Raw genomic sequence first — 15285 nt, 5'->3', positions numbered from 1 at the left:
GCCATCCCACTCCACCAACCAGCTGTAGCATAGGCACTGCAAGTTGAAACCTCCAGAGATGGTAAAAGATATTGCATTCGCTATCTCAGAGATGGTAAAAGATATTGCCTTCGCTATCTCAGGAGAGGGCCAGGATAGGAGCATCAAGCACCAGGTTCTAGCATCGGACGTACTGCTCAGATTGCTACATGAGCACCCAATCCCTTATTTCTTTTGGAACCAGTCATCCGGGTAAAACCACACCTCTTACTGTTTTTCTATGTGCATTTAGAATCAGGTGTATGTTGGACTTGACAGATTTAGAAACGGGATCAAGAATGCAGGTGTGCAGTGGAAACCATAGTGCCTTATTTTATGGGCACATCTGATGCAGGGTGCACTCAGCACTAGCCAGGATACATGCACCATTGACCAGGCTTAGTGTTGGTGTATGTAGCCACCTGGCCTCCATGTAGTTGGTGCAATGGTAACGTGATCTGTGTAGCAAGCGAGCAGCGGGGCCTTTTAATTAATGTTGTCTTAAAGGCTGTAATGTACAAGCTTTTTAAAACATTTATCTAGATGAGATTTTAAATACAGGGCTTAAAAATTGGGTGTCACAAGAACAACACTTTTAACATCCCTCAGACAAGACATGAAAGACTTTCCCCCATAGTGCTTACAATGTGTGTCGTGGGCATTCTGGAGCAAACTCCATTCAAACTTCACAACAGCTGTCTCCAGTTCAGTCCTGCTTCTATAGCTACACCGTGACCATGACTCCGACATACAGTGAGTTAAAGACTTAGTTTGAACAGATGTTTCAGACCTTGTCTTATGGTGCCATTTCTTCATTCGCTCCCTTCCTACACTTATTCACCACAAACATCTACACCTTCCCTCTGACACTTTCTGTAGGGCTGTATAGCCTGCTTCAGGTGTCAAAATATATTGTTTATTATCATTGGACCGTGTGAATCTAGTAGGAGAAACTTTTTGTCATTGCTGCCACCGCCTAATTCCGATTCTGCAATGTCGCGCCCGAGCCTCTTGAAACGGTGTGTCACGAGCGGGAAGGCAGACAGGGCGACCTCGGCTCCCTCGCGCATATGATGCGGCAAACGAGAACATGATTACGTTTTCACAAAGTGGGCATGCTAGGGCGCTGCCCCTTGCGGAGGAGAAGGGCTTCGTTCTTGTATTAGGGAACTTCTAATTAAAAATGAACGTCGCTCCAAGATGTCGCCCAAAAAGGGTCCCTGAATTTGTTCACATAGGAACTCGAAAGATGTTTGGAAAGTGGCAAGGACCTATGTTCGCTTTCTCCCCCCCCCCCCCCCCCCCCCCCCGAGTATACTCAAGTGTTAGCCAGGGTCACTGGAATACTGTGGGAGGTGAGGACCAAGTATACAGCACAGATGACTAAATTATGTGGCAAGAAAAGTCAAACAATGCGGCCTATGTCGCATATTTTGTAATACTATTACTTAATTATTTGGCCATTATGACACATTTTAACACTGTGTGGTAAAATCTTTCAACTCATTAGTGCCACCTCAAACACCCAAATACACCAATAAGCTACTGTCGGGTAACCAGTCAACCTTAGTGAATGGCCTTCTACGTCACACAGTTTTTAGTAACTCTTGATCCGTTTGCACCAGAAGCAAATTTTTTTCTTAAAATCTCCATATTTTTTAGCAGATCACGGAGTATGTGGAAATTCGGCAACACCGTAATTATGCTGAAAATGCTGCTGCTGCAGAACTGCATAATTCCAGTGACCACCTGTTAGTTTGCTTACCTCATGTATTACCATGTACGCCCAGCATACTCTTGTCTGTTATTTTATTTACTGAGCATACTCTTGTGTGTTAGCGTGTACACTCAGCACAATCTCATGTGTATGTTTAAAATGGAACAGGCCCCGTGCTTTACACTATTGGCTCCTGGAGCAGAGCAAAAACTATAATAAGAAGTAAGTCCCCCTGCAACATTTTTTCTTTCATCAGTGGCTCATCATTCCCTCATTCATACATTCCAATATACATGCAGTCTAAATAACAAAATATTTTTTTTGTGTTTCTCTCTTTATTCGTTTTTTGTCATATCATACCTATCAATATATCATGTCTGAATTTCACATGTCAACTTTCTTTTATACAATGTACATATACTATATAGCATACATTATTTCATTCGTTAATACTTCATAAAGTTCACAACAACAAAAGTGACTTCTTTAGCCTGGAAAAGGGGACTTGATTTTTGCATGGGCATGGAGCAACCGATCTTCGTGGCTCGGGGATGCCCGCGTAAACATTTTAAAATCTGGAAGCGGTGGGCAGACTTCAGAGGCATTTGGTTGGAGCTGCCAGTGGACCAGGACCCAGTGCTGGAATTATGAGGAGACCGGGCAGGCCAGGAACACACCACGTTACGGATGGGGGCCGAGCGATAGGAAGGGGGACCGCAACAGTGACCATGCGATGGGGGGGCGGGAACCGGGAGGAGGGGGCAGGGGGTTAGGAGGGTGGGGGGATAGTATAGGTTTGAAAGTAGGAGTAGCATGTTCTTAGTTTAACAGTAAAACAAAACGGATTGTGATGTTGTTATTGTGATACACCCGCCTGGCTGACGTACCTGGAGGTCAGGGCTCAGCAACTGTAATGCAATCGCTTAATAAAATCTGTTCTTAAAAAAAAAAAAAAAAAACACCGCTTCCAATCTTCGTTCATCTACCACTTTCTCCTCATCATTCATACAAATGCCTCAAATCAACATTTCTTAAAACGCATACAGGAATTCCAAAACGAGTCTTCAGTATTCATATAAATGTAATATTTTCCATATAATTGTTTCTCTTTGGTGTTGAGCAACAAGGCACCACATTATCATCTTAAACTTTTTTGTATACATTTGTATGTCCAACCTTTTGGTACATTTTCTTCCCTGATTATAATTTTACATCACATCTGTGGCTTTTACATCTAATCTAATATTTGGATTTTGCATATGATTAACATCCAATCAAATATGTATGTGGCTTATGCATATGATCTACTCGCGTTTCGGTTAACGTGGCTGATGAGGGGTGTTACCCTGAAACTGGTCCCAACATGCTTGTTTCCGGTTCAGGGAAGGCTTGGCAGTTCGGGCTGGACTGTTCCCATGAGGCACAAGGTCAACACTTATTTGCCTATAGCTGGGTCTGAACTGAGGTAGCGAAGTGAGCTAAAGAATGATGATGGATTCAACTCAGATCTGTGACTGTGGGTGAGTGTCTGAAAAGTTTCAGTGCTCCGTCCATCAACTACTTGTGTTTGCTTTGTTCGCCCTACGTTGGCAGTGTATGCCCAGACGTGGGTCCCTTGCTCGCTTCGCCACTGGATTCAAGCTAGCCTGGCTGATGAGGGCTGTTACCCCGAAACAGGTCCCAGGATGCTTGCTTCTGGTTCAGGGAAGACCTGGCTTGGCAGTTCGGGCTGGACTGTTCCCATGAGGAACAGGGTCAAGACTGAATTGCATATAGCTGGGTTTGAAATAAGGTGGGTAAGTGAGCCAAAGAACGATGATGGATTCAACCCAGATCTGTGACTATGGGTGAATGCCTGAAAAGTTTCAGTGCTCCGTCCATCAAAGATCTATGGATAACCACCTTATCTTCAGAAAGCTACTCTTCCCCACATAAGCAACATACGCTAACAGAAATAGACAGCATATCCCTCCGTACTTAAGCATTTATTTTTACTATAGATATATACCTATATATGTGTATTGTTTTGTATAAACATGTAGAATAATTGTTTAAAAAAAATATATATAGATAGATATTAATTAGTTCTGCAAAACAAATGTACATATTACTGATACTATCCTGTTTTTAACATGTATATAAGTGACTGCAAAAATAAGGAAATCTTTTATTATAACTGTTTATCTACAATTGCTTCACTATTGAATTACAAAAAAAGGTGTATCTATATATAAACAAATAGATAAAATTAATTTTAAGTACTGCAACACTTTAAAGCCAGAGTTTATTTGAAGCATCTTTAATCTACATATACTTACTACCTTTATGCATCTCTATACCTTCCATGTACTTATGGGTCTTTAAATGTATTACTTTTCTTCTAATTCAGCATATCCAATGCACTACCCTATTTCTCACCCTATACGTCTCTCAATATATCCTCTACCTCAACTCTGACTCATCTCAAGCCTCTTTCTACTACTCTTTCCAATGCACTACCCTATTTCTCACCCTATACGTCTCTCAATATATCCTCTACCTTCACTCTCTCATTCATTCCAAACCCCATACCACGACCTTGTTCCCCAAAATAACCATTTCTAGACTCTTGCCTACTCTACCCCTCCTTGCATCATCTCACACCTCTTTTACTATTCCGATCCCCCAAAACAAGCCTCTCTAAACCCTTCCCTTTGACTCTTCCCCCTCCACATCCCTTTCACTCATCTCAAGCCTCCTCCTACTGCAATGAAATCCAGAAAAACAATTTTAAATCCTTCTCTCTTCTATCCCTCCACTATCCTTTCAATCCAAATAACAGACTAACATGTCCACCTCTCAAATTAATTTAATATTTCACTATACTAATTCACCACTAATCCCTTTTGGGTTCCAGAGTACCATGCTACTTGCCAAAAAAGCGTTTCAACACTTCATCAGGGGTAGCAAGCGCTATATAAATGCAAACCTTTTCCCCTCTTCTATCCCTCCACTATGCTTCTCAATCCAAATAACTGACTAGCATATCCACCACTCTAATTACTTTCATATTTCACTATACTAATTCACCACTAATCATTTATGCGTTCCGGAGTAGCGTGCTACTCACCGAAAAAAACGCTTTAACATCCCATCAGGGGTAGCAAGCGCTATAATAATGCAAACCTTTTTCCCTCTTCTATCCCTCCGCTGTCCTTCTCAATCCAAATAACTGACTAACATATCCACCACTCTAATTACTTTCATATTTCACTTTACTACTTCATCACTAATCTTATATGGGTTCCGCAGTAGCGTGCTACTCGCCGTAAAAAACGCTTAGACGCCTCATTAGGGGTAGTAAACGCCATTTAAATGCATTGACAATCCAATAAAATGCAAGGCAGCTCCAAAGATATGCTATGGGAGAGACAGGCTATGCAACGGTGAAAAACGAAATTGGCAGTATTTCACTAATAGGACATATAAACACACCAGTACATGTCCTACCTTTCACACACACTGCGCCCTTCCCATTGGGGTATGTTGGGCCTACCTTAGGGGTGCCCTACATGTAGAACAAGCATTTGCAATGCAGTAGGTCTCGCATTTGTGAGTTTAAGCTATTAACATTGTAAATGACAATGCCTTTTATTTATGTTTTAAAAACCAAAACACAAATAAAAGGCATTATTATTTACAATGCTAATAGCTCCATCTCACGTAAATGCGAGACCTATTGAATTGCAAAGGCGTGTTTCCTTTCGCCGGTATTCTCAGTAGCATCCAATTCAGACAAATCAGTTGTGGCTTTCATTTTCACCTCATATAACCTAGTTGTGTGTTTTTTGTTGAAGTTAATTATCTTGAAGTTGCTGTTTGCATGAAAGAGGGACAACCAGGGAAAGTCATGACCTGTTGGCAGCTGGCTTACTGGAGGATTAGCATGGCAATTATATTGATTGGGTTTTTGGGAGTTTAGAACAGTGAGGTTGATTTACTTTTTTTTATTTTCAAGTTACTTCGGCTATAATATAGAGTTTATCATAGCATAGGCACTGTATTAGTAAATGCTGGCATGCACGTTTGTTAGTACAGTTGATCAAAATAACATTTTATTGGGCCATGTTTATTTTCACTGGTATTGTATGTAGACGGACATTGTGTAATATGCTTTTTCGGTCTCGGCCTGAGGTAAGCAGCGAATGCGGTGCTCTCGTCTTACGAGGCTTCTTGGAATCGATACGATTCCAGAAGCCTCGTCCCAGCTCCACCTTAAGTTTTGATTTGTGCTCGTCATTTTGCGTCCGTGTCTCCTAATTAGCCGCTACCCACTTTTTACATTTTGATATTCTGTATGTTGTATTTATATAATTTTTTTCGTTTGTTGTCTCATTTTGAAGTCACTGTACAAATGTAAATATTTATGTCACCATATTTTGTATATAATAAGGTGTGTCAAACCAGTAGTGTTTATCGAATTTAAGAAATCAAAAATCAAAAAAAGAATTTGCAGATCACAGTCATTAAACAGGCTAGTTGACAAAATAATTGTTGTAATTTATGGTGTCAGAGGCAAAATGTATGTTGAAAACAGTTAGTCCAGATTCCAGCCTCTGCTACACCGAATTGAATCTCCCCCCATTTTCTTATCCACGATTAGTGTGTGCACCAGGCACACGAGGGTATAGGTAGACCACAACTACCTTTGAAAATTAAAATTCCAGTTCCTAGAATAAACAGATCTAGGTCCTAAACATTCCTGTTCGATCAAACACTACCACGTTCCACACCAGCAAATTGCACCACTTCAAAAAAACCCAAATAAAAGTCAACCTTACGTTCACAGACCCTGAAACTACACCTCACAGGTGTAAAAAGTAAAAGTTCGTTCAGATCAATGACAGAACCTAAAACCCTAAGCTTCAGAGAGGAAGACATCGAAGAACTCCTAAAAAGACCATCATCATTCAATCTAGGAAAGAATTCCACCAGTTTTGCCCAACAAACAGATTTGGAGAGAATAACTAGACTGAAGAAAAAACAGATAAGAACAGCCTTACACGGAGAAGCACTATTAGAACATCTTAGAGCAGGCACTATACCAACTGGGCTACAAGTGAAGAACATACCAGTGATATTCACAGACCAACCGGAGTACCTCGAAGGCTTCAGCCATATTGGAACAAAATGCTCACGGGATTGGATGTTCCATTCCATTAAAACCGCTGAACGATTGAGCCAAAAAGAGCTGGAACTAATTCAAGAACTGGAAGAAGCATTCCTAAACAACACAGCAATAGAGGACGCCAAGAATATCCTTTCCAAATTGGAAAAAGAAAACACCATCTTCAAAAAGAACACGGAAGAAGCAAAGAGATTCAAATTACAAAAAGATATAATTAATTTCTCTATATCCAAAGCCTATCCCTACCTAGAAAAAGAATATTACAACCAGCCTCAAAATACAGGAATATTAAACGTATACGGAGGCAGGAGCAAGAGAAGGTTCCTTACTTTCTCAGAACCCTCTTCCTCATCCGGAACATCTAGCGACAGCGAAGGCCCTACAGACACCAGAAACACTCAACCAAGGCCATTCTACCAACAGGCACCTTTTTTAGACAGAGGCAACAGCCGACCGAGAGGCCGTCCACGAGCCAACAGATGGTACAACCCCCAATCGAACCAACACCAGGGAGAGATTACAACCAGGAGGAACGTATACCGATGGTAAGGGAAGAAATAGGCTCCATATATAACCTTTCCAACGAAGTTCTCCTTCCAACCGAAATTCAAGTACTCCAAAAAGGCCTATCATTCATCCCCACGGCCAGACCAGATTTAACTCAGATGAAAATGGAAATAATTCAACTTTTCAGGAAAATGAGACTCAAAGTCTTTTTTCATGAAAGAGAAGAATATTCCTCTCGTAACTTCTCCGGACTAAAAAATCCATCGTCTTTCTTTCCAAATTCACAAAACATGCCCGTCGAACTCTTAACTTTCGAGAAGAATGTCCTGAGAGATCTCGACAACCTTGACAGGAAGAAACCCTTCATGAAATGGAACCTGTCGAAACAAGAAACGGAAGCTCTGGACCACCTGCAACAAAACAAAAATCTCATAATCAAACCGGCAGACAAGGGAGGAGGAATAGTCATCTGGCAGAGGGAGAAATATGAAGCAGAAGTACACCGCCAACTAATGGACCAAAAATACTACAGGAAATCGAATGAAGATTGGAGCTCGAAAATAAAAAGGAAACTTCTCTCCATCATTGATATAGGCAAAGAAGAAGGGTGGCTGACAACCAAAGAAGCACAGTATTTGATCAATGAGAATCCCAGGACACCCATTATGTATGTCCTCCCAAAAGTACATAAAGACCCCAAAAATCCCCCCGGGAGGCCCATAATCTCAGGAGTAAATTCAATACTGGAGAGACCAGCAAAATATGTGGACACTTTTTTGAAACCATTGATCAAAGACACTCCGAGTTACGTGAAAGACACCATGCAGGCCATCACAACGCTCGAGAATTTTCCCTTCGACAAAGATAATGAAATCCTTGTAACCTTGGACATTGTCAGCCTATACTCCAATATCCCCCAAGAAGAAGGCCTAAAAGCAATACAAGTTTTTCTTGATAAAAGAGTTCGCCCGCACACAGTGCCAACAAACCATCTTGTTCAATTAGCACAAATCTGCCTCAGAAACAACTTTTTCTCCTTCAATGACACCCAATATCTACAAGTCACAGGAACCGCGATGGGTTGTCCCTTCGCCCCAGAAATGGCCATAATGTTCATGGCCCTATACGAGGAAAAATGGGTGTACAATAACAACCCATACGACGGCCACATAAAAATGTGGCGTCGTTACATCGATGATGTTTTCCTACTTTGGAGAGGCGAGATACAAGACCTAGAAGCATTTGTGACATGGCTAAACAACAGGAGTCCAAACATTCAATTTACAATGAACCATCACAAAACAGAAATGAACTTTTTGGACCTACTCGTTAGACATGAGGATGGTCATCTCTACACAACTTTGTACACCAAAAAAACAGACAGAAACACATTTCTCGACTTCCAAAGTTTCCACCAACGTAACCTACGCGAGAATCTCCCTTACAGTCAATTTCTTCGAATTAGGAGAAACTGCTCGAAAAAAGAAGACTATTTCGAGAACGCCAGTATCCTAATGGAGAAATTACAAAAAAGGAACTACCCCAAAAAACTCCTTAAAAGAGCACTAAAAAGGGCATGGTACACGCCCAGAGAGTCCCTTCTTTCTCCAAGACCAGACAAAACAAACCCCAAACTGGTATGCGTCACCACTTTTTCAAACAGAACAAACGATATGCAAAAAATCATTCGAAAAAACTGGGACACAGTCAAAGGAATTCAACCACTCTCACAGATACCAATCTTTGCTCTCAAAAAAAACATCAGCATACGAGAAAAATTGGTTCGTGCAAACACCTACTATAAACATCCAGGGACATCATTAAGATCCATGCTTTCACTACCACCGATAAAAGGCCACAAAAAATGCGGTACATGCGTATCATGCGACAGCACAATCGAAGGCACCAAGTTTGAGTACGGGCCAAAGTACCTGATTCACGAAGACTTCACCAACTGCAACACACAAAACGTTATCTATTGTGTCTTATGCCCATGCAAATTGGCCTACATCGGGAAAACGACACAACCTGTGAAAAACCGCATCTCACAACATCGTTCAAGAATCAAGTGCAAAACTCACAATGCACCCATGGTGTCCCATTGGATTGAAAAAAACCACAGTATAAATGACCTAAAGTGGACAGTTCTACGTCATATCAAAAGCAAGAACATAGACGCAAACCTTTCAAAAGTGGAAGCCAAAACCATAATGTTCCTAGGCACTATAGACAATGGACTAAACGAAATGACGGAAATATCAAACATCATCTGATAAGGAGCCTGACATGTCACCTCTCTGAAAAATAAAAGTAACAAAAGACTGTACCGCAATATCCCAAGAAAAACCAACATTGGACAAAAGACAGATCAAATCCGATGCCATAAGAACACGTGTACATCCGGAGACACCTCTACACCCCAAATGTCCAGCAGCCATAGCACAATATCAGACAATGACCACCTGAAAGGTTTGAACAAATGAAACACAACGCTATGAAGCGACAAGTAAAAAAGAAGAACACGCCGATAAACATGACCGCTACAATCAAAGAATCATGTGTCAGTTAACAGCTGTAAGCATACATCGCAAGATGCAACAGATACCCACCGTTCGAAAATGCACACTTGAACCATAAGCATAAGCCAGCAAAAAGGACCAACCACCCCATTTCACAAAGTGGACACACACCAAAAAATCTTTATTGAGAAAAAGGCGTCAGCATACAGGCCAGGATTCGAACCGGGAGGCAGAGAAACAACATGATCACCTTGAACATCAACACACCCCTAAGCCATGACGGACACGCTGCACATCACCGCAGTGGAATCACGGAAGAATTCACAGTTTGAAAGAGCCGCTCATTAACCAAAAAAAACATCGCCCACGAAGCGACGCACCACACGGTAACCATGACCACGACACACCCCCAACCAGCTGAAACGTGGAGTAAGCAACGCGCCAATAAGGGGCACTCCCTTACATAAATCAACCAATGGCAAGAGCGCTATGCACAACCCTGAGGAAACGCAACTAAAAAAACATCGCCTACGAAGCGTTGCACCACACGGTAACCATGACTACGACACACCCCCAACCAGCTGAAACGTGGAGCAAGCAACGCGCCAATAAGGGACCCCCCTACATAAATCAACCAATGGCAAGAGCGCTATGAACAACCCTGAGGAAACGCCAAGAAACCTGCCAGCAGCCGAAAAAAAGAGAGAGGAGACAGGAGACACGAGCGCAGAAGAAGTGGACTCCATCACTCGTAAATCAAGAAGGTACGGAACAGTACGCCCCCATGAGCTATATGTAAACAGCCCACCGTCCTGTCTTTAAACAGAACTAACATCACGCGCTGATCCGGGACGAGCCCCCTCACCGCTTGGAATCGCGTCTTTTTCACCAGTAACGATCACGGTGTTCACCAGGGCACAGCGAAGCGGATTTTCTTCCCGCCCCACATACAAACAACACTCGGTATGCACAAATAGAGGTCACGCCACCGCAACTTAAATAGAAGCACGTTTTAAGTACGCAGTAGGGAAAAGAAATCCTAATCACAAAGGCATGCACTGCGTTAACAACAATAAACCACCGAACCCAGGTACTTGCCGGAAACCATGTCACCATCCCCTTGGGGATGCAGACTCTAACTCCTCCCGCATTCATTTGTTTTAGAAAGAAAATAACGAGATCAAGGTCAAGAAAGTCATTCCACCATAGCCGGTAGTACACAAAACAAGGCATCACAGAAAAGACAAGTTCAACCACCTGGAGTGAACGTAAGTTGACATAGAACAACCATTAGAAACTCCACAATCACAAAAACATGACAGAAGGAGTAACCATATACCATTATAATTGAATTACAGGAATAAAAGTCCGATTCTACCACAACACCCGCCCTGAAGACGACCTTACAAACATCACACAGGTCCCCAACTACACAGGTCGAAACGCGTTGGCGCAAAAGCAGAGATCGCAGAGGATTTTTGTAGAAGACTAAGCTAGAACCAGCTTCTCTACATAAGCAATTGCAAATGCAAAGACAGACTGCAACTTGCCTTGCTCATTGAAATTATATACAGACATAAGTACCCGACTCTGCATAGGACCGCAATAATAGCGAGAACTATAGGAGCCAACTGCTCACGTTCCATGAATTAATTTGTTTCGGACATTTGACTTCAGCTTTGCAAAAGAATTACATTTTGATATTCTGTATGTTGTATTTATATAATTTTTTTCGTTTGTTGTCTCATTTTGAAGTCACTGTACAAATGTAAATATTTATGTCACCATATTTTGTATATAATAAGGTGTGTCAAACCAGTAGTGTTTATCGAATTTAAGAAATCAAAAATCAAAAAAAGAATTTGCAGATCACAGTCATTAAACAGGCTAGTTGACAAAATAATTGTTGTAATTTATGGTGTCAGAGGCAAAATGTATGTTGAAAACCCACTTTTTTGTTATCATTCGCCTTTGGCAAAGGTATCCGCGTGTTTATTTATGCATCGCGCTTCCACTTAAAGTGAAAGCACGATGCAATTATAAACAAGCGGCTGCCTTCGCCAAAGCCGAGAGCTTGTTTTTCTGTGTTGTGCGCTGAAATGGCTCGTTGTTTTGTTGGAGCAGTGTCGGCTAAATTGTTCTACGACCGAACAAACATCTGCCACCAGATGTGCGGCTAATTAAAGTTGGTGCGTCGTTGTCTTTTCTAGCCGCTTGAGTTGCTGCAAATATAATGTTCGTTTTGATATTTGAATTCTCTTCAAAGCTTTTTTCCTGCCAACGGTATGGGGGTGTGATCCCTCTTCACGTCGGGGCTCAGTGTGTGTTTGAAACCAAATGTAGCGCTCGGCATACAACTTTTACAATTCTGACCCTTGCATTCTGTGAAGTGCTACAGCCTTATTTGTGGACACAATGATACCCTTTCTAATCAAAAAGACGCAGTCACAATTTAATATCATTACACGTTTAAATGTCCAGGTGTAACTGCAGTTACATTTAGTAATCACGCACTGTATTTCTCAAAAACACGTGGAGAACTAGCACTAGTGAGAAAATAAGCTGTGTATGGCGCTTGTTTCACTGAATTGTCTGCATGCTCGGCGTTTGTTTTCAGGCGTCTCTTTTCGTATGCATCTGCCACTAAATGTAATTTAGCGGTGTTGGCCGCAAAGATAGCATTTACCTTAAACACATTTTCATTTGGCTCAATTTAACAGAAGACATTTGTTGAAGTTGATTGCTACAGTTAGTATCAACTTAAAACAATGGGGTTCATAATTGCCCGGTGAAAAGTAAATTTAAAAAAACATGCGTTCGTGTTGCTCATTTATTAGCGTCACTCGCTGATTGGCCGAGGCGCCAGGCCTGCGCCGGCAGTATGGTCTTTGTTGTCGTCTCCAGCTCAAAGACGGTAATTGCTGTGGGCTTGTGAGGGAAGCGGAGCTCCACAGGAGGAGTTCCCTCTTTTAATAAACACATCAACGCAAATACAGGAAATGGGTCCCGACTGGGCCCTGTAATCATGTCCTTAACTTTTCAGGCAAAAGCACACACTGATTTCTGAATGTTTTTTAGGCAGCATATTGTTCTTGTCCAGTGCGTAATTTGAATTGTGTGACATCCAGGTATTTATAGAGGGGCACAATTGGGTTGTAGTTAAAGACAGTGCAAGTTATTCTCAGTGGGGCAGGATGGTGTTCAGTGGGGGAGAGGTTGTACACTATGGTCAGAGCTGCCGAATTTGGAACTGGGAAACCAGGTTCAGCCTTCACAACCAGTCCTAGACTACTCTCTTGAGGGAGCACATTCATTCCCATGCTAGACCATAGAAGGCCCCACAAGACCTTAGAAGCCCGGGTGTCTTAGCACCAGCAGGTGGACCCTAGCGGTGTCAAGTGTGGATAAACCTTGAAGGCTTGTCCACCACAATCCATACTGAAGTTCACCTCCAGTCTTGCACGCAGGCATATGACTCATTACGCCCAGGAGCAACAGTGACACTGTCTCTGAGGTCACAGGGTCCTTGAGAAGGGCCAGCTGTAGGCCGGTGCGACCGATGTGACCGCACAGGGTACTGACTTTGTGTGGGGGCGTCAGCAACAGTAAAAGTGTCATTATACTCCAGTGGTTAATGCTCTTCCTAGATAGAGATCAGAGTTTTAGCTAGTGGAAGTTTTGACTCACAGAAAGGTAGTGCAGAGGGTCAATGTGCCTGCTGCAAAGAACATGTACCATGCAGATCACAAAGTGATCATAATGCAAATAGGTCAGTGGGTTACTGCTTTTGTCGGAGAGATCCTTTTGTTACTTGTGGTTTCTAAGTTAAAATCCTAACATAGAACAGTGAGCTATTAACTGTCATCGAAGAGCTACATTAAATAAATAAGAGAGTTATGTTATTTCCCCCCAGTCTTTGAGTATCCTAATGTTGCAAAAAGTGCACATCATATTGAACCAGGATGTTGCATCATCTTGAACACGAGAGGCCACAGCATGGTGGCCACAGTTCATATATCTCAGCACTGAGGTACTAATAACGAGAAGAGAAACAAGCATTTGCAATGCAATAGGTCTTGCATTTGCGAGAGTTTGAGCTATTGGCATGGTAAATGACAATACCTTTTATTTATGTGTTTTGAAAACCTGCAAGTGGTGCATAAACACGCACTTTGTACTTGTAGTCGTTGTTTACCAGAAGCAAGGCTGGCAGTAACTGTGCCACTTTTACTGTCAGCCTTCCTACTCGTAAGCAACGACTATAATTACAAACTACGTGTTTTACGCACAACTTTTAGGGTTTCAAAACGCATAAATAAAAGTAATTGTCATTTACAATGCCAATAACTCAAATTCTTGCGAATGCGAGACCTATTGCATTGCAAATGCTTGTTTCTCTTCTCGTTATTAGTACCTCAGTGCTGAGATATATGAACTGTGGCCACCATGCTGTGGCCTCTCGTGTTCAAGATGATGCAACATCCTGGTGCAATATGATGTGCCTTACACATACAGAGTGTAAATCCAATATTTTTAAGTGAAAAGAAAAGTTACCAACTTTTATATCTCATTTTAGTTCACAGGGGTCATTCTTCTGGCAGTTGGTATATGGGGAAAAGTGAGCCTTGAGGTATATTTCTCGCTGCTGAATGAAAAAGCCACCAACGTTCCATATGTACTTATTGGCACGGGTGCTGTCATCGTCCTGCTTGGAACCTTCGGCTGCTTTGCCACCTGTCGTGCAAGTACATGGATGCTTAAACTGGTAAGTGGGAGCTTTTTTATTCCACTTAGTAAATGAGTTTTAGAAAATTGTAAATGTTTTAAATGGCTTTAAACGAGTATCATCTCTTTGTGTAACTAGCCAAGTACTTGGTTTGTAGTGGATTCAACTTTTCGAAGTAATGACATCGAGTGGTAAAGAATAAATCACTTCATTTCCTTATGCCTCAGCTCCCAATATCTACCAAAAATAGTAAATGGGCTTTACATGTGCAGCACCATTAGTTATGCTAAGTCTAATGGTTTAGCTGTTCAGTACTGCTTTGGGCCTCCGCATAGACCTCGTACAAGGATCGCTAAGTTTGTGTTTGTACGCACCTCTTTAGGTCTAGCTTAGAGACTGGTTTAGTCTTTTTCCAAATAATTCAGAATAAAAATATATATATACCCACACATACAGGGGATTTTAGTGAATCCTCTTTTCCATTGGTCTGTTTACCGTTTGCTTCTACACGCCATACACTGTTCAACATGTGGCAGTCGGTCATCCCACTTTAGCCATTGGCTTTCTTCATGGTGAGTCACATCATTTTGTTGTGTAAATGTGTACATTGACCTAAATAGTAGTTTAGGGT

The 15285-nt window shown here is 41.8% G+C and overlaps 1 protein-coding gene across 1 annotated transcript in view; it reads left to right on the top strand.

Annotated features, from left to right (window-relative positions):
- TSPAN6 (tetraspanin 6) overlaps nucleotides 1-15285 on the top strand; it is a 165712-nt gene that overhangs the window by 34714 nt on the left and 115713 nt on the right. The window contains exon 2 of the mRNA XM_085607789.1: nucleotides 14505-14693. Coding sequence (XP_085463915.1) covers nucleotides 14505-14693 — 189 coding nt within the window. The remainder of the gene's footprint in view (nucleotides 1-14504; nucleotides 14694-15285) is intronic.

Source organism: Triturus cristatus, chromosome 5_2 (genome assembly GCF_964204655.1).
Source record: "Triturus cristatus chromosome 5_2, aTriCri1.1, whole genome shotgun sequence".
In the NCBI taxonomy this organism is placed as follows: Eukaryota; Metazoa; Chordata; class Amphibia; order Caudata; family Salamandridae; genus Triturus; species Triturus cristatus.
This window is presented reverse-complemented; position numbering and strand designations above follow the sequence as displayed.